The 21,215-nt window shown below is 40.1% G+C and overlaps 1 protein-coding gene across 1 annotated transcript; it reads right to left on the bottom strand.

Moving 5' to 3' along the window:
- Positions 1-640: 640 nt before the first annotated feature.
- LOC121736392 (zinc finger protein 271-like) lies at positions 641-20,959 on the bottom strand (the record flags this gene model as incomplete). Its single annotated transcript, XM_042127565.1, has 7 exons — positions 641-818; positions 4,528-4,622; positions 5,973-6,138; positions 11,945-12,040; positions 17,626-17,727; positions 20,623-20,811; positions 20,951-20,959. Coding segments are annotated over 7 exons (759 nt in total), but the record flags the coding sequence as incomplete, so codon positions are not given.
- Positions 20,960-21,215: the final 256 nt, after the last annotated feature.

The raw sequence follows: 21,215 nt of genomic DNA on the forward strand, positions 1-21,215 counted from the left end.
CTGTTTGTAGTTGCGTTGTGGTACCGACAAAATGCCGACGTGGTTGCGTTATCACCAGTGGTTGCGATGTGGTTACGTACGAAAATCAATGAAACGGAGGGCAGGAAGAGCGCGGGCGGTGTGCACTGTGTGTTGTGGTTGCGATGTGGTCGGTATCACATAAGTGGTCGACGACGACTGCAAAATGTGGTACGTGTGAATAGTCCAGTTCACTTTACAATACGAAATATACGCCCGAACACGTGGTGCGGTTGTGGTTGTCGTGTGGTTGTGTTTGTCGTGTGGTTGTGGTTGTCGTGTGGTTGTGGTACGTGTAGATTGGCCCTAAGAGCCAGTCCACACGGCGTTTGACGCATAGCCACACGGGCGCTGCGCCATCGCAGCGTTATTACGAAGCAGTCTTATGCTTTGTTCAAACCTACGCGACCACACGTAGGTTTGATATATATACAAAATACACATTTGACAAGTTGTCAAATGTGTGTTTTGTATTGACGCTCCCGCTTCGCAGTCGCGTGGTCGCGTAGGTTTGGCCTAAGCCTTAACGTCTACACCCCCTCCCGCTTCGTCTCGGAAGCTGCTGTCCGTCATGTGTGCGGTGTTACGACGCAGCGCGCCGTCAACACCTTGGTTTTTTGTATATAAAACAACGCAACGCTGACGCAACGCGCGTATATCGATGATTGCGGTATACGCTTCCAAGGAACCGTACATGTTTACTCCTCAGCAACATACACCTCCTCGTACATGATGTCGGGAGCGACGAACACGTCCTCAGACTTCACGTTGGCGGTATACATCGCCTCCTCTTGGTACTCCTGAAACAACACAATAAACATTTACATCATAATATATCTGTCGCAGCCGACTGGTTTAAATAGCCGTTCAATCAAACAGCTAGCCCTTTGACTGAACAACGCCATTCAATCTCACGTCTAGCTTTTAGATTGAATATTTTAGTCGCTCAAAACGTTCAACACTACAGCTGATTCAAAAGCCGCCGTCTAATTTAAGTAAGGGCCCCGCCAAAATAAAAACAATTAACAAACACAATCCAGAAAGTCCAAAAGTTGGTTAGGTTAGAACTTAGACTACAACACAGAGGAAGCCGAGCGAGCGCAGCGAGCGTGCTGCGGCAGCAGCCGGCGACCGTTACCAAATAAAAGGGGGGCTCGGGGGGCGCAGCCCAACCGCCGAAACAAACACAATCCAGAAAGTTCAAAAGTAGGTTAGGTTAGAACTGTGACTGTGCTGCGGCAGCAGCCGGCGACCGTCACAAAAATGCACGCCTCAGAATTTTTAATTTTTACTTATTGCATTAAACTTTTGGTCACCCCTTGAACTTAATCCGAGAATAATCTTTCAATAAAATACAAAAAGTTTTCCTATTCTCCCAAATTACATATTAAACTAATGGTCACCCTAGTTAATTTGCCATTAAACCAGTTGGCTAAGCGTCGTCTAGCTGTAGTGTTGAACGTTGTAGTCAAAAAGTCGACAAAACGACGTAAAGCCAGTCAAAGGGCTAGCCCTTTGACTGAACGGCTATTTAAACTAGTCGGCTGCGACATATCCATAAGACGCTAGACGCTCAATTTTATTGTGCAATATCACATAGTAATAGAAATTAATGCTATGTATATTCTATTAATTTCATTAACATGCTAATTTTGATTTAACAACATGCTACGTATTATTGCTTTGCTATTTGCTAAAAACGGCGATCGGTTCGCATCGCACCGCTCGCGTAACGTCGAGCAAGGGCGTCGCCAGCCGATGGCGCAGGGGGGGGGGGGGGGGGGGGGGCAAGTTGACTTTACCTACTACAATTCATACTTTTCTCATTCTCTACGAATGAGAAAAGTAGGTATGAATTGTAAGGTAAAGTCGTAAAAATATATCAATTTATTTTATATATACATGTGCTGTCGACTTTACCTACAATTCATTTCGTTATCCTCAGTTTGTGTCTGTTTATAAATATTAGACGCCATATAGATCTTCTTCTTCTTCCTTTCATCATGGCGGCCTTAACAATTTGCCAATTGACAGAATAGCCAGTAATGAGCCAACAGGACTGAGTGTGTATTTTTCAAAGATTTTGTATATATGTACTATTACTGTTGTTATTTTTTGTTTAAATTAGTGTTAGCTTTTTATTTAAGTTAATTATAAGAGTATTGTATAGTTTTTCCCTTTATTTTGTGGTGAAGTCACTCATTGGCCCTTGCAGAATACCAGTGCAGCGAGCTAGCTTGCTGGCTGCTGCGTATAGCTGAGCTTGGGCCAATTTTGACATCACACAATGTATGTATTGTGTTTTACATATTGTGTTGTGTGGTGACAAAATAAAAATGTTCTTATTCTTATTCACATGAAGGTTTTAACTTGTACTACGAGCCTTACATCTACAGCGATTGTAAAAACAGTATCTTAGTACTATATACATAGGTCATAGGTATATATTCTGTGACAGTACAGAGAGCTACACGAGCACGAGCTCTTGACTATGCAATAAAAAACTTGTAAATAAGTTATAATAACATTGTATTTTTTTTAATTATCAGATTTAAATTTATAGTGGTCGTTGTTTGGGGGGAGCAGGGGGCAGCTGCCCCCCCCCCCCCCCCCTTGGCTACGCCCTTGACGTCGAGTATTATTTCGCATTGAGTGCAAAATAGCAATTCATTAACAATAATAAGCGCCGCGCCGCGGTGCGTATCAGCGCCGACGTGAATTTTTTCATGATTGCAGACTATTACTGGGCACCATAATATTAACAATCATATTTTTTTTTATTTAATTTAATTATTGCTAATGGGTATTTAACAAATAATTATTATTGCTAATGCTATTTTTAACAATACTAAGCTATCACGCTTCAATTTTATTGAACACTTTATTTGACAATGGGGATTATCCATTTTTTTTTAATTTTGCTCATTACAAAAACATTTCGAGGAATAAGGTCAGTGATCGTTTTTTTGTATATAAAAGAAAAAAATACCCATTAGTTACTCATATTTTTGAACAAATATGTTTAACCTTAGTTTGACCTTCAATGGCGTTAAATTAGCAATAAATTCGACCAACATTACGTTTCGAACTTTTGGTAAGCTTCTCGTATCAGCTTTCACATAATGAGAACTTGCATTTGACGAACCAGCCATTGTAAATAAGATTGAAAGGAAACTTAAAACACTACAGAGGTCAATTAGGCGCCGATGATGATGTCAGAGCGAAACTTTAAAAATTTATTGAGAAAAAACTAGCCAATGAATTTCAAAATTATTTAATTTATATTCTTAAAATACCCTATTTTAACGAAAAAAAATATAAAAAGTACATGTGATTTTGTTTGGACAATGCCCATTGGATTGAAGGCGCAATACGTAAACGTAATAATATTACGCAATACGTGATTTTGCGCAATAAAATTTATCGTCTAGGTTAAAAAATTAACCCGGGCCATAAACAGCATGACTGGTGAGACACGATCAATACTTAAGGAGAGTACTCGGTACTCGATTCTCATTATAATGTTAGGCCGCGTACTCCTCCGAAACGGCTTTACTGATTTTAACCAAATTTTATATGCATATTCAGTGGGTCTGAGAATCGGCTACTGGGTACTTTTTATATTGATAAGTACATTTGTTGAATAAATAATAGTCAATTACTACAACTCGAGACTGACGGCGACCATTGTTTGTGCGACGGGATAGCGATGGACGTTGCCATAGTGACATACTTATTTAGTCACTTCCATAAAATAATATGGGCGAAATACTTTATATGGCAAAGAAACGTTTGCCGGGACAGCTAGTTATGTAATAAAATGATTTTGACCAAATTTCCCTTTAAATAAATGAATCATGGACACTTAGTTAATTACTATGCGGGGCGCGTCTATGCGTTGGGTAAATAATTATTTAACTTTAAGCTACATTTACTCAGTGATCAATTGATATTATTTTTTTATATATTTTTTTTAACTAGTAAAATAGCCAAATATCAGGTCCTCGAGTATCCACCACCACTCACCAGTCATGCTGTATACAGGGTGCAATTAAACCTTTCTGCCAAATTTTGATATATTGATCCTTATTAAAAACACACGTATTTTTTCTTTTATAATCACTCTGTACTAAAATGTTGAGAAATAGCTTCCGAAAGTTATCCTACAAAACACTAAAATTAATGAACACGATGCGTCGGCCGCGCGTGACTTCCCCCGCGTTACCCCCTCTCATTCCCCCGCGTTACCCCTTCTCATTCCCCCGCGCCGCGAGTGACCGTTCCGCAACGATTTTAAATGGGATAAAATATGTCATTGAAAAGAAATAACACCCAATTTTTTTTGGTTAAATGGACTCTCCTAATGACACCTAAGCCCCGGAAAAAATTTGGCAGGATTCAGGAAGGTTTATTTGCACCCTGTACAACAATTTTCATTTGTAACAGTTCAGCAGCTTAAGCATGACAGACACATATTTTATGATTTGTATTGTGCAATAATAATCTCACCTCTTTGTATTGTATAGCGTACTCTTGGACCTCGGGCTCCACCTTTACCTCTGCATAACGGTCATTGTCCACAGTGACACATTGGATCTTCATGCCTGGAAATGATGCATATTAATACCTCGATCGTGGCAATCGCAGACACAATAGATTTTCAATTGTCAAAATAGCCGGGTCCCGCTTGGGAATTGTGGGTTTGTTTATGTCACTTAAAAAGTCAGAAACATGTAATTTCAAATTAAGCTTCAATTTAATAAAGAGATTGACAATATTCCGTTAATTACAGTTTAATAATTAATATTATTCGTCTCGTTCTCAGAAGCATTTGGGCCCATATAAATGTCTGACAACCTCTGTGGGTCAGTTGGTGGGCTGTTGGTAGCTCAAGCCAAGGGTCGCGGGTTCGAATCCCGCCGTCGGAACAAAAAGTTTTCAATATTCCTGGGTCATGGATGTGTATTTAATATGTGTATATAATATAAATCTTAAATATATGTATAGTATAAAAGTATTAAGCTGTCAACTGCTACTTCTTGAGTGTAGTGAAACCTTGTCTTAAGTGTCTCTTGATATCAAACTAATGATTTAAAACCATTTTAGGAGAGAGTGTGTCAAGCAAGATTTTTAGAGACAAGAGCAGTTTTTTAATGCAATCCTTCTAACTCAATGATAACCGCACGATTCCGGCTTAAGCTCAAGCCGGGCGTCGCGGGTTCGAAACCCACCGACGCGCCGGAATAAAAAGTTTACAACCTGGGTCATGGATGTGCATTAATTATGCGTATGATATAATAAAAATCTTAAATATATTATGTATAATATTAAAAGTATTACAGTACTCCCAAATTAATAATGCGCATGGAAATCTTCGCTAATGGTCGTAATCACGAAAACACCCGAATCTATGAAACTTGCATTTTGCACCTTGTTCAAAGGAAATAGAAGTAAATATCATATAGCTGGTGGCTGTCCGCTGTCGCCGGTCACCGGGAAACCATCGCGGCGTTACCATGGTAACGTCCAAGCAACGTCAGACGCCTCTACATCGCTGCAAAGCGCTGTTTTTCTTAAAGTTAAGTTTAAAACAGGGCTTGCAGCGACGTCTTCCGACGCTCGGGAAATACGACCGTTGCCGAAAAATTTAAGAAAATTTCTATGCGCATTATCACTTTGGGAGCACTGTAAATATATTTCCATTGTCTGGTACCCATAACACAAGTCCTTCAGGTGCTTAGCACGAGGCCAGACTGACGTGGTGTGAAGCGTCCATAGGCAGGTATTACATGCATCAATATTATCATTATTCTAGTATCACGCGATTCACAAGTGTACTGTGATACTGCGATTCGGCCTATTACACCATCAATATCATCACGATTCCGTGATAATATTGATGCGTGTAATACCTGCCATAGATATTATTATAGTATGGATACTTCTAAACTTACTATTAATCACAGCCTGTCTCACAGCCTCCTTGTTTTTCCGTGTTTTGCTCTTGTACGGAGCCGGCATCTTGAGGTGCACAGTCTTGACGTGGAGCTTCATGGAGTTGGACTGAGTGAACGCTTTACCACACTTCGGACATTCATAAGGTTTGATACCAGTGTGGACCTGGAAATTGGAATATGAGACAGTTTGGGCATGTGGAAATGAATATAATAATAAGCGTCAGAGGTTCTCAAACTTTTTTCGGTGGCGGAACCCTTTTAGGAAGCTACATTTTTGACGGACGCCCAAAAAAATGTTTTGTGTTTGTACGAATATTCCTCATCCGGATGTCGTGTGTAAATTATACTACATGCTGAAGAAGGGAGAAGTACAGTCCACCTTTTCTATTACTAGAAGGAGCTACACAGCCAAGCGAGAGAGAATAGGCGAAAATAAAATACGTATTTAGCGCGAAGCGGGCAAGGAGCAAATCAGCGATAGTCATGCGTCCTGCGTAAAAGCATCGATCAGACTACTGCGCGAGCGCCCGGCCGGCGGGGCGAGGGCCGGCCGCCCGGCCGAACCGGTTCCGCGCGCGCGCGCCACGGAATGTTACAGCTAGTGTGCGAATTTCTGTACACTGCAACATACATTGCGAGTAATTGCCGACTTGCCTAATTTGTTCGCTGCCCGTTATTATTTATTTAACTTAGAATTCTACTTCACAATTCTTATTCTAGTTTATGTAAGTAGTTATTTAATTTATAATACTAGTTGTAAATAATCGATAATTTTGTTATAACTAAGTTTAGGTTTAATAGTAGCTTAGGCATAATACAAAGTAATTACTTATAATAAAAGATAAATGACTAGATGTTGTCAGTCGTTAAATTAATAAAGTACAGTTGTATAAAAAAGTGTAAATATAAAATCAACTTTTGTAAATATGTAAAAACTATCTTTGTAAATATAACTGTAAATATAAAATATGTAAAATGTAAAAACTTATTTAAATGTAAATTTATGAACTACAAATTTTGACAAAATAAAATGAATTTTGTTACGATAATATAAAAAAGTGACTGAGGTCACTACACCAGCCCCCCCTTGAGACCGTCAAGGGCGATAATAATCGGGAAATCTAACGGTACGTCCGGATCTCGTTCTATAGGCAACTCTTTCGCGATCCGGTGGACTCTGATTCTCCGGTAGTGTCACGTGCGTATTTTTCGGTCTTTTGGGCTGTTGTGTTTGTGGTGTATGTGTGTGTGGCGTGGTGTCTGGGTCACTAAGTACGTAGGCCGGTTTGACCCGGTCTATCGATACCGTGACTTTCTTGCCATTTACCAGTATAGTGAAAACTTTGTCGTCACGTTGCAGAACCTCGTGAGGTCCAGAATAAGCGGGTTTTAAGGCGCCACCAACAGTACAATCACGCAAGAATACGTGAGTGCAAGTGGCTAACTCCTTGAAAACGAATGTCGGACGTTTCCCGTGGTGACGAGACCCAGGTGAAGGCTTCAGGCTCTGGACTATGCCTCGTAGTCTTGACGTGAACTCAGTCAAGTCTAGAGGACAGTCAGGCTCTGAATCGAAAAATTCACCAGGTAGACGCAAAGGTTCGCCATACACCAGTTCAGCTGAAGTGGTCTGCAGGTCTTCCTTAAATGAGCTGCGAACGCCAAGCAGCACAAGAGGAAGTGACTCCACCCAGTTGCTGTCACCGTGACAGATTATGGCAGCTTTTAGCTGTCTATGAAATCTTTCCACGAGACCATTGCTAGCTGGGTGATACGAAGTGGTTCGGTGATGCGTGAATCCAGCGATCCGAGAAAGATTTCGGAACAGCGCCGACTCAAACTGCCTGCCACGATCTGTCACGATGTCAGCAGGACAACCAAACCTAGAAATCCACCCACTCACGAGGGCTCTTGCTACGGCCTCAGCCGTCATCTCTTCTAATGGTATTGCCTCAGGCCAACGCGTGAAACGGTCGATGGCGGTGAGGCAATATCTGTAGCCCTGGGATGAAGGCAAAGGACCTACCAGGTCGATATGTACAAATTTGAAACGGGACGAAGGAAGGTGGAAGTTGCCAAGTGGAGCGCTGGTATGGCGAGTAATCTTGGACTTCTGACATGCTAAGCATGCCCGTGTCCAGTTCCTACAGTCCCGTCTAACTCCAGGCCATACGTATCGCTCGGAAACCAGCTTAACAGTAGAACTGGCACCAGGGTGACTAAGACTATGCAGACTTTCGAACACCCTTTTGCGCAGCACCCTGGGCACATAAGGCCTCCTGACGCCCGTACTGACGTCGCAAAACAGTTCCGTCTTCGCACCTTGAAATTTGAATTTTTTGATGCGCAGTGACGTCATGCCTTCCGCGAGTTGTGTCAGCTCTGGATCGGACAGTTGAGCAGCAGCCAGCTGTTCAAGAGCGATCGGCTGGGCAATCTCCTCAACTCGCGAAAGAGTGTCAGCTACCACATTGTCTTTACCAGATATGTGGCGAATATCGGTGGTAAACTGCGCGATCAGATCCAAATGACGGAACTGTCTTGGCGAGCAGTTTTCCTTCCGATTGTGAAACGCGAAGGTCAGAGGCTTGTGATCGGTGTAGACTGTGAAGTCCCGGGCCTCGAGCATGTGCCTGAAATATTTAATGCTCTCGTAAATAGCAAGTAGTTCTCGATCGTAGGGTGAGTACTTCCGTTGAGAAGGACTCAACCCACGAGAGAAAAATGCCAGAGGCTCCCAGGACTCACCGTCACCACTCCTTTGCTGTAACACCGAACCAATGGCCCTGTCCGATGCGTCGGTGACAAGCGCTAACTTCGCCTCACAATCGGGATGAGCCAGCAAGGCGGCCTGACACAGACCTCCTTTGCAGGCTTCAAAGGCCTCAAGTGACTTACCACTAATGTTGACCGGGTGCGAACCCTTCACCGATCCTGTGAGCAGCTCGTTCAATGCAGCTTGTTGTTTAGCAGCGCCTGGGATGAACCTGCGATAAAAGTTCACCATTCCAAGAAACCTACGGAGTTCTCTTACCGTCTTCGGAATGGGGAAGTTTTTGATGGCTTCGACCTTTGTTGGCATGGGTTTTGTACCACTCTTAGAAATTTGGTAGCCCAAGAAAGTTAGCTGCGAGACACCAAAAACGCACTTGGCCGTGTTGACGACCATACCATACTGCCTTAGCCTCTCGAACAGCTGCCGTAAATGGTCTTTGTGGGTCTCCTCGTCTCTGGAAAAGACCAAGAAGTCATCCAGGTAGGCATATGTAAAATCCAGACCCCGTAGCATCTCATCAACAAACCGCTGAAACGTCTGTCCGGCGTTACGAAGTCCAAATGTCATAAATGGAAATTCGTAAAGTCCGAACGGCGTCGTGATCGCGGTTTTCGCGATATCGTTGGGATGAACGGGGATCTGGTTATAAGCCTTAACCAGGTCGATGGTGGAGAAGACCGTACAGCCCGATAAACAATGAGCAAAGTCGTGAATGTGTTTTATGGGGTATCTGTCGGGAATAGTTCGGGCATTCAGCATGCGGTAGTCCCCACAAGGACGCCACCCATTGTCCTTCTTGGGCGCGAGGTGAAGGGGTGAAGCCCATGCTGATTCCGAAGGTCGACAGGTACCACTCTGCAACATCGACTCAAACTCAGACTTTGCTATTTTAAGTTTATCGGGTGCAAGCCTGCGTGGTGTGCAAGAAACCGGTGGCCCAGGTGTTGTGCGGATGTGGTGAATGGTGTTGTGGTGTGTTGTGCGATGTATCCCGGGTGGACGTGTAATTTCTGGGTATTGAGCAAGAATGTCATGATACACAGAGTTACCAGATACCACCTTCACGGAAGAAATGCTAGCGTTACGAGACGCGAGTGAAGCCGCCGTAACAAGCGTAGTCTTACCGTCTATGAGACGTTGATTTCGGACATCTACTATTAGGTTGTAGTGTGATAAGAAATCCACGCCTATTATAGCCCTCGTGACATCGGCCACAATAAAATTCCAAGGGAAGTCACGCCGTAGCCCTAAATTTAAAACAATGTGGTAAGTACCATAAGTGTTAATAACTGAACCGTTAGCGGCACACAATTCAAAATTTGTTTTGGCACGACATTCTTTTAAAAATTTACGGGGGAAAACACACAAATCGCTACCAGTATCCACTAAAAATTGTAGCTTAGTCTGCTTATCCGTTACAAACAGGCGACCGGCACTTGGGCAGTCGTCGGCCGCCATTACCGACTGCCTGCCGCATTTCCCGAATAGTCACAGGGTTTCACGCACCTGTTTGCCTTGTCCGCGAACTTGAAGTGGAACCAGCACATCGGATGTCGTCTGTAGCTCGACTGCGACCGTCTCGTCGAAGATGAACGACCCGGACGTTGTGAAGAATGTCCGGTTCTAGAGTGTGACCGCGACATACGCTCAACTTTTTGTGCTAGCGCTTCTACTTGCCGCGTCAACATCGCAATCTCACTAGATCCACTGGTGGCTGGTGAAACTGCTGCTACCTGCACGCTAGGGGATACTGCATCCAGAACCTGGTCAGCAAGCTCGGCAACCTCGTCCAACTTCATCTTGGCCTGTGATGCGATTATCGGCTGCACGCTGCTGGGTAGACGGCTGGCCCAAAGGGTCCTGAGAAGGTCATCAGGTACTTCCGAACCAGCTAAGCCTCTTAACCGCCGAAGAAACTGCGATGGCTTCCGGTCTCCTAACTCTTCGTGGTGCAGCAACTGCTGGACCTGCTTCTCACGTGACGCAGACAACCTCTTCACGAGCTCCGATTTCAACAACTCGTACTTGTTAGGTAAAGCTGGCCCCTCGACGATGTCCTCCACGATCTCCACGTACTGAGGTTCGAGGTGTGACACGGCGTAGTGATACTTCGTAGCGTCTGATGAAACTCCAGCCAGAGCAAATTGGCTCTCCAACGACGCAAACCACAGCTTCGGTTTTGAAGGGTAGAAAGGCGGTACCCGCACACCAACGCGATTTAATTGAAATGGCTCGCCTTTGTTCTCGTTATCGCTACCCGACTGCGACATCGTGTTTTTCGGATGGTCACCAATGAAGAAGGGAAAAAGTACAGTCCACCTTTTCTATTACTAGAAGGAGCTACACAGCCAAGCGAGAGAGAATAGGCGAAAATAAAATACGTATTTAGCGCGAAGCGGGCAAGGAGCAAATCAGCGATAGTCATGCGTCCTGCGTAAAAGCATCGATCAGACTACTGCGCGAGCGCCCGGCCGGCGGGGCGAGGGCCGGCCGCCCGGCCGAACCGGTTCCGCGCGCGCGCGCCACGGAATGTTACAGCTAGTGTGCGAATTTCTGTACACTGCAACATACATTGCGAGTAATTGCCGACTTGCCTAATTTGTTCGCTGCCCGTTATTATTTATTTAACTTAGAATTCTACTTCACAATTCTTATTCTAGTTTATGTAAGTAGTTATTTAATTTATAATACTAGTTGTAAATAATCGATAATTTTGTTATAACTAAGTTTAGGTTTAATAGTAGCTTAGGCATAATACAAAGTAATTACTTATAATAAAAGATAAATGACTAGATGTTGTCAGTCGTTAAATTAATAAAGTACAGTTGTATAAAAAAGTGTAAATATAAAATCAACTTTTGTAAATATGTAAAAACTATCTTTGTAAATATAACTGTAAATATAAAATATGTAAAATTAAAAACTTATTTAAATGTAAATTTATGAACTACAAATTTTGACAAAATAAAATGAATTTTGTTACGATAATATAAAAAAGTGACTGAGGTCACTACAATGCTAATCCTTTTTCCCCATCCCATGCATACTTAATATCAACGTGCAAGCTTCATTTCGTGTTTACAATATAGACATTGTTTATAATCTCAGTACTTATTTTAATAAGTATATTTACACTATAATGGTGGCATGATATAAACAATATTATAATAAATTCATTTAATATCAAACTTACCCTATCATGTCTCAGCAGAGCTGCCTTGTTACTGAAGGCCTTGGGGCAGAGCGGACACGAGTACGGCTTCTCACCGGTGTGGGTACGGAAGTGAATCTGAAACATATACAGGGTGCAATTAAACTATCCTGCCAAATTTTTTCCAGGGCTTAGGTATCAATAGGAGAGTCCAGTTAAACAAAAAAAATTGGGTGTTATTTTTTTTTTTCAATGACACATTTTATCCTATTTAAAATCGTTGCAGAACGGTCACATTACGCGCGGGCGACGCGTCGTGTCCATTAATTGTAGTGTTTTTTAGGATAACTTTCGGAAGCTATTTCTCAACATTTTATTACTTAGTGATTATAAAAGAAAAATACGTGTATTTTTATTTTTAACTAGGATCAATATATCAAAATTTGGCAGGAAGGTTTAATTGCACCTTGTATATATGTCGCAGCCGACTGGTTTAAATAGCCGTTCAATCAAACAGCTAGCCCTTTAACTGAACAACGCCATTCAATCACACGTCTAGCTTTTATATTGAATATTTTAGTCGCTCAAAACGTTCAACACTACAGCTGATTCAAAAGCCGCCGTCTAATTAGTTTTGGCGTGTTCATTGCATCGATATATTTCTGGATTTTTTATAAATATATTTAAGTAAAAATAAAACGCCATCTGTTTTCATATATTAGAATTAAAATGTTGATTTGAATTGATATTATATTTTCTGGATGGAATATAGGCCAACACGGTACACTTGAACTTCTTTATTTTAGAGCGCCTTCTGTTGTCAACTTGTCACATATATTAGAAATGCAGTAGTTCTATAAGATAAGATAGATTGATTATTATTATACCAAGTGATAATATTATTAAACATAATATTCTAACGTATTTAAAACTATAAACATAATAACTAATAAGTATGATTAGTTCTATGTTACAATGAAATAAAAAATAAAACGCCATCTGTTGAATCGTATTAGAACTTTCATTGCATCGATATGTTTCTGGATTTTTATAATATTATACATAAAATATAGGTATTTAAGATTTTTTAAATTTTATTTTAATACACATCCAAGACCCAGGAACATTGAAAACTTTTTGTTCCGCCTGCGGGACTCGAACCCAGGACACCCGGGATGAGCGCTGGCCACGCGCAATGCGAATTCATTTTCATCGATATTTTCATGGAAATAAGATATTTTCCCACATCAAAATGTAGCCTATGTCCTTTCTCAGACTCTAGAATAACTGTGTACAAAATTTCATTGCAATCGGTTCAGTAGTTTTGGCGTGAAAGCGAGACAGACAGACAGACAGACAGACAGACAGACAGACAGACAGACAGACAGACAGACAGACAGACAGACAGACAGAGATACTTTCGCATTTATAATATTAGTATGGACTAGCTGTCCCGGTGAACTTCGTGTCACTTTTAAACCTTTCCTGGACTTCTACGAATATTTTAAGACTAAAATCAGCCCAATCCGTTCAGCCGTTTTCGAGTTTTAGCGCGACTAACACATTTGGAAATCCATTTTTATATATAAGATATAGATAACAAAGTCGCTTTTTTCCCTCATGTCCCTTTGTTTTAAAAAACTTTCAATCTTTAGTTTTAAAAAACGCAACGGAATTTGATGCGGTTTTCTTTATTAGATAAAGTGATTAAAGAGAAAGGTTTATAAGTATTTATTAAATAGTGGAGAAATACTATTATTGTTGGGGTTTCTAATGTGATGTCGTAAATAATTACATTTTTTCCGCTTACATTGCAAACCAGAATATATACCCCCAGATAGATTATGTGCACACTGCACAGCTGTTTTTGGGTATTTTGATTAATAAAGGGCCGCGCTACACCGGAATGGCAGCGGCGAGGCGAGCTCTTTCAGTGCTGCCATTCCGGTGTAGCGCGGCCCTAAGAGGGGTACCACTTACCAGGGTTTTAAAAAGTTTTTAAATTTGACACAAATTTATAATATAAACAAATTTATAATATAACAAGTTTATAAGATAAAACTTTTGGTTTCACGGGAAAATCAGCAATTGATACCTCTGAAGGAATTATGCGCGGAAGGCCCTATGGCGGAGTTGCGCTTTTGTGGAAAAAAAGTGCATTTGAGAAAGTGGTGGTCATAGAGTGTAATAGTGTTCGGTTATCAGCTATAAAGGTACACACCTGTGATAGATCTACCTTAGTATTTTCGGTGTACATGCCAGTGGACAATAGTGAAAATCTTATTGAGTTCACAGACTGTTTAAGTGAAATTAGCGCTATAGTAGATCAATGTGAAGTCGCTTCTGTAATTATTTTAGGGGACTTTAACGCTCATCCAGGCGAACTTTTTTGTGTAGAACTTTTAAATTTTTGTAAAGACCAAAATTGGTCATGTATTGATATGCATATTTTAAACAATGTTCATACCTACATAAGTGAAGCTCATGGTTGCACTCGCTGGCTCGATCACTGTGTAGTGACCGAGGCCGCGAGGCAATCTGTGCTCAGTGTAAGAGTCATTGACGATGTTGCTTGGTCTGACCATTTTCCACTGGAAGTAGTATGCAATTTAGATAAACTAATTCCTCAGCAGTCACGGGTTATTGGCAAAAGTTCAATTAATAAGATAATTTGGGGTGATAGAGATAAACAGCAAATAGAACTCTACAATGCGCTATGTAATGAAAAACTAAAACTTTTGGACTTTCCTGAGGAATTGTGTCGCTGTTGTGACCATATGTGCAATGATGGTGAGCACAAGCATGTCATTGACAAATTTTATAATAGTATAGTAAATACTTTAAGTGAAGCGGCCTTGGAGAGCTCTAAGTGTAATGAGACCAAAAGAAAGTTGCGCGTTGTGGGATGGAACAAGCATATCCAACCGGCTCATAGGGTAGCACGACACAACTATCATGTTTGGTTATCTCATGGCAAACCTCGCTCGGGTGAAATCTTCGAAAATATGTCTTCGTCTCGGAGAATATTTAAGTCTAAACTGAGGTGGTGTCAGAATAATCAAGAGAAAATAAAAATGGATATTCTGGCATCACATCACACGAAAAAGAACTTTAAATCTTTTTGGAGGCAAACCAATAAGCTCAATCCAAGGCCGTGCATTCCTCTCAATGTTGAAGGCATACAAGAGCCAGCTGGTATTGCCAATATGTTTAGGGAGAACTTTTTGATAGAGCCCTTATCCAGGCCAAACTGTGTGTCTCAGCCGCTCGAGTCTAATAACCACTCGCCCAGCCGGACATCTGCTCACCCGATACGTTTTACTGCGAAAGAAGTGTCTAACACAATACGCGCTATGACGAAGGGTAAATCTCCAGGTCATGATGGAATTAGCATTGAGCATCTGAGATACGCTGGCTCACACTTACCAAGGGTTCTGTCTTTGTTTTACACCCTTTGCATTAGGCACACTTATTTACCTGGCGATTGTATGAAGACGGTTGTTGTACCAATAATCAAAAATAAAACTGGAGATTCCTCCAGTAAAGCTAATTATAGGCCCATATCGCTAGCCACAACAATCGCAAAGGTCCTAGACAGTCTGCTTGATCAATATCTAGATAAGCATCTTAAGTTGCACGATGCCCAATTTGGCTTCAGAGCAGGACTATCTACAGAAACTGCAATTCTGTCTTAAGCAGACTGTCAAATACTACACCGATAGAAGCACTCCAGTATATGCATGTTTTCTGGACCTTTCAAAGGCTTTCGATATGGTGTCCTATGAGATACTACGCAACAAGTTGCTGGATGAGACGGATCTTCCAATTGAGGTTATTAATATTTTTGATTATTGGTACAAGAACCAGGAAAATGCTGTAAAGTGGTCTGGGGCTCTCTCTAACCTGTACAAATTAAGGTGTGGAGTTAGACAGGGTGGATTGACTTCTCCTCGTCTCTTCAACCTTTACATAAATAAGCTGATCGAGGAGCTGAGCAACACTAATGTCGGTTGTTCCATGGGCGGAGTGATGCTAAACAACATTAGTTATGCTGATGACATGGTGCTGCTCAGTCCCTCGGTCAGTGGCCTCAGAAAACTGCTAGGCAAGTGTCAAGCGTATGCCGAGGCCCAAGGACTCAGGTATAACTCTAAGAAAAGTGAACCACTTGTTTTCCAACCCCGTGAACATAAAGTTAGCACAATACCACCCGTGTTTCTTAATGAAGTTCCACTTGCTAGAGTCCATAAATTTAAATACCTGGGTCATTGGGTAACTGATACGCTTGTTGACGATGTAGACATTGAGAGGGAGCGAAGAGCGTTGGCCGTGCGTGGGAACATGTTAGCTCGTAGATTTGCAAGATGCTCTGATGAGGTAAAAGTGACTTTATTTAAAGCTTACTGCCAGTCCTTTTACACATGCAATCTATGGGCGAGCTACACCCAGCGTGCGATAAATGCTCTTCGTGTTCAATACAATAATATATTTAGAATGCTGTTAGGACTACCAAGGTACTGTAGTGCCTCAGGCATGTTTGCAGAAATGCGCACCGATGGCTTTAACGCCATAATAAGAAAAAGAGTGGCGTCATTGATGCAGCGTGTCAGAAGTAGTAATAACAGCATTCTAAGGGTATTGACTGATAATCTTGATTGTTTGGTAAGGCATTGGATAGAGGTTCACGTTAAATAGGAATAGGCTCATTAAAAGTTCCAACGCCTCACCATTCCTAATACACAAATTGTTGCTATTGTTATTTGATAATGTGATGTACTAACATAGTTTAAGTCTCAATTATATTATTTACTAACACTATGGATTTTTGTTGTGATCCGAAATAAAAGTTATTATTATTATTATTATTATAAATTTTGTTGACACCGCACGCTATAAACTAAAGTCCACGCGGACGAAGTCGCGGGCAACAGCTAGTAATATATAAAAATGGTTTTTTAATTGTGTTAGTAACGCTAAAACTAGAAAAAGGCTGAACGGATTGGGCTAATTTTAGTCTTAAAATATTCGTAGAAGTCCAGGGAAGGTTTAGAGACGTCGACCTGCTTATTTTAGGGACTACTGGGCCTTAAAATAATATTCACCTACAAGTGCGCTCGCTTTCTATCGCATAACGCGTACCTTTTCTTACGAAATCAAGGTTTTCGCCTTTTAGAAAACAAAAATGTAATCTTTTTTAATTACTTTGGTACGAGTAGCAAACCTTTGTTACATAGTAATATCAAATTTTAGTTACCCAACCTATTTAACAATCTTTTATAGTAGTTTTATATTTGATTATAGATAGTGCAGGAAACTTTGACAATTTAAAGTAACTTGTGTTTATTTCTGTGTAGTTGTGTATTTTTTTTTTTGTATCAAATTGGTTTATTTGCTATGTTTGTATAGTTTTTATCTACTTTTTGTATTTAAATACCTTATTCAAGTACATATTTCATTGGCCTTTTTTAATGATCAGTATACATACAGTAGATACGCGACGAAAAATCTTGCGTGTTCGTCACCGCTCGCTTGTGAGTCCCTAATGATGTGCCACCCGCGGGTGGTATTTACAGTTTGATGCCTAAACATGCCTACAAGTGCGAGTGGGACAGCCCTGGTACTGGTAAAAACTTCACTTAAACTTATGGGAACATTTTACAGATGAGTGATGGATTAAATTGATATATTAATAAACATTAATATTAATAACAATTGAATATTACCTGTAAGAACAGCGGCATGGTAAATGTCTTCGGACATAGTGAACAGTGGTACGGTCTCTCGCCCGTGTGCACTCTCTGGTGATACTTGAGAGCTGCCTGGGACTGAAAAAACCAGTGCAAGGGTTGACAACACAGACATTGATCAAGATAGATAGCACAAAAAAGTGACACACTCATTTTCATACAAATGGAGGGATCCATTTGTATGAAAATGAGCGTGTCACTTTTTTCATACCTACTGTGACGCACCGATGATAAGAAATGTGTCCATTATCTAGGCCAGGGTCTCTCAAAGTAGGGTACGCGAACCCCTAGGGGTTGGCCATTCGACGGCAAGGGGTTCGCGACAAAATTTACGTAATGGTGGCTTGATAACTGGCTGGAAAAGATGGCAGGTTAACCCTTTTGCGGTCATGAACGAGAGCATAATTTCTAGTTTGAGTGTCAAGCAATAGGAGTTACTTTTAGAAATGTCCTTAAAACTTTTCAAGCTGATTTCAAAAGGATGTCTTTGATAGATTATTGGGCAGCTAGACAGAGGGCGAAAAATCACGCAAAGCGGTGAATTTCCTTTTTCCCTTTACTACAACATACTTATGTGAGAGTGGGTTTTCACACCTGGTCATGATAAAAACTAAATACAGAAATCGACTTCATACCAAAGTCCGACTTAAAGTAAAAATTGTCTAAAGTTACTCCTGACATTGATTTCATTTGTGACAAGAAACAAGCACAGCCATCACATTAATATTAGAAAGACATATTTCCTTTTGGCCCTTTATGCTACCTTTTATATTCAAACTAGATGTCCCGCGCGGCTTCACCCGCTTAAATTAGGAATTTTACAGAAACCGTACATTTTCTCATAAAAAAAAAGGTATACTCCGTTCACGTGGTCTACTCAATATATGTGCCAAATATTGCTATAAAAATTGCTCCAGTAGTTCGTGAGATAAAAACCCTTCCTGATATTTCCCCCGATTTTCCCACATTTTCCTGAGTTTCTTCGGTTGTATTAGTCTTAGCATGATAATATGTATTAGTGATGTAACGGATATTCGCATTCGCATTCGCGAATATCCGCGTATTTTTCAATATTCGCATTCGCAAAAATTATGCGAATATTTAGCGAATGTTTTATTAATCAAAAAGGAAATTATTATATGCATGCATTTGAAATAATATAATAATACAATAGATAACACTTAGATTTTTTTATTAAATCATACTTCTACATTCTTAATTAAAGCCTCATTAGTCATTTATGAAAAAATAACTTCAGAGATCTTATCAAATCTAACATTAATCAGCCTTGTTGGTATACTATGTAAGGTTTGCATTCATTTAGTAGTATATTATTACTATCATTTTTAAATAAAGTTTACAATTTCTATTTACTAAAAAACTAAACAATTACTTGAAACATAAAACTACAACTAACCTCAAAACAAAATAAAACTTTTAGAATGAACTTTCTGTGACTAAATTCATTCAATTATAGTCTGTCAAGAAAGTGAAGAAATTAAAAAGTGACAACATCATAGTGTCTTCCCTTTCAAATCAATCTAAGAAAAAAGGGGTGACACTACGATGTTGCCACTTTTTAATTTCTTCACTTTCTTGACAGACTATAAGTAATATCGGTTCGGCTATGTTCAATTTAAAGATGGCCGACACGAAACGTTAAACCTGTCGAACATTTTACGCGCGCTTTTTTTGAAATTTTAAAATATTCGCATTCGCATTCGCATTCGCATTCGCATTCGCGTTCGCGAATGTTGAAGATAAATATTCGCAATCGCATTGAAAAATGAATGTGAAAAATCCAACATTCGTTACATCACTAATATGTATATAGCCTACTATAGCCTTAATCGCCTCGATAAATGAGCTATCTAACACTGAAATAAGTTTTTTAAACGGGGGGTGGCATATGCTTTCCGTTCTTAAAACAACGCCGAAACTACCAAACTTGTATTTATAAAGAATCAGAAGTTCTCTCAGCACCTTTCGAACCACGGTATACCAGGTATACCTCGGTGCAAAATCTTACTTGTTGGTAGCATATGCTTAAAATACTTCTCACGAAACCGAAGTCACCACATGTTTAACTATAAATTTTGAGGAGTTCCATTGATTACATATTGATTATTGATGCTTCATCAGATCACCACTTTTGTCAATATAATACCAAATTGGGATGATACCAAAAGATTGATTATATACCAAAAGAAAAATTTTTAAAATCGGTTAACAAACGGCAGAGTAATAACACCTCCCCCATTTTGAAAGTCGGTTAAAATAGTAGCCTATGTGTTATTCTGATGTATAAGCTATATTATTGTAAAGTTTCATTAAAATCCATTCAGTAGTTTTTGCGTGAAAGAGTAACAAACATCCATACATCCACACATCCATACATCCATACATCCAAACAAACTTTCGCCTTTATAATATTAGTAGGATAGTAGGATAAAAACCTTTCATTAGTTAGTAAGGGGTTTGTTTAGCCGAAAGTTTGAGAAACCCTGATCTAGGCCAATGTTTCTATTTGAATTTGTACAGCTCTATATGGCACAATGAGGCATTTTTTCAATCCGATTGACGTCCGATTCCGATAACGGTGAAGCGCAGACTAAAGAACAGTCTTGAAAGACGAGCATTGCTTGTCGTTTGGGAACGCGATATGGCACACAAAATACATACACATGCAGTATTTATCTTGATCTATGTCTGTGGTTGACAAAAAAGATCTTATGAGCTCATCTACTGATGATAAATGCAAATAATTTTTGAATGACCCACTTAAAACTTGATTGATTGTCTTGCCATGTTTGACTGCTCGTTCAATGCATGAGTATGAAGACGGCAATTTTTTTTGGAGTTCCCAGCATTGTTCTCGTAGAAAAAGTTGTTCATTTTGACAGGCTCATTTGATGGTTTCAAGGATAACGGTGTTTACACTAACACGCTGTATCTATATATATATATACTTACAGCATACTTTTTTCCGCATACTTCACAGATAGTCTTCTTCTTTGAGTACTTCTTTGGGTAAGGACTCTCGCCCGTAGTTGGTATGTCTTGGCTCTCACCAAACTCGTTAAATTCTTTTTTCTTATTAAACTTTTTATGTACTTTCTGGTGTGCGAGACATGCCCATTCTTTTCTAAATATCCTCCCACACTGCAAAAATTCAAATGTTTTGTATACTTAATACATTTTTTAAGACAAACACCTAATTAAGTATTGAAATGGTCACAACCACAGAATACAACCTGTAAGTTGTAAAGATATTTAGGAACATATAAAGAACTACTTTTACTTGGTGGTATCATCAATTTGCCATTGTAGGTAACATGAACGAAGAGGTACGGTAAACAGAATCAAAATCTCTGCGGGTTTATAGATAATACAAAAACGAAGATTACAAAAATGTAGATAATGTATGAATTTCTGAAGTGATGGTATGTTCATGGTAGGTAGGTATATTTAGAAGTGAGCCGAATTGAATGAATTCATGGAAATTGACTTACCGTTCCGCACTTATAATCGACAAGTTCGAAAATCTTTTGTGTAGTAACATGTTC

Source organism: Aricia agestis, chromosome 19 (genome assembly GCF_905147365.1).
Source record: "Aricia agestis chromosome 19, ilAriAges1.1, whole genome shotgun sequence".
In the NCBI taxonomy this organism is placed as follows: Eukaryota; Metazoa; Arthropoda; class Insecta; order Lepidoptera; family Lycaenidae; genus Aricia; species Aricia agestis.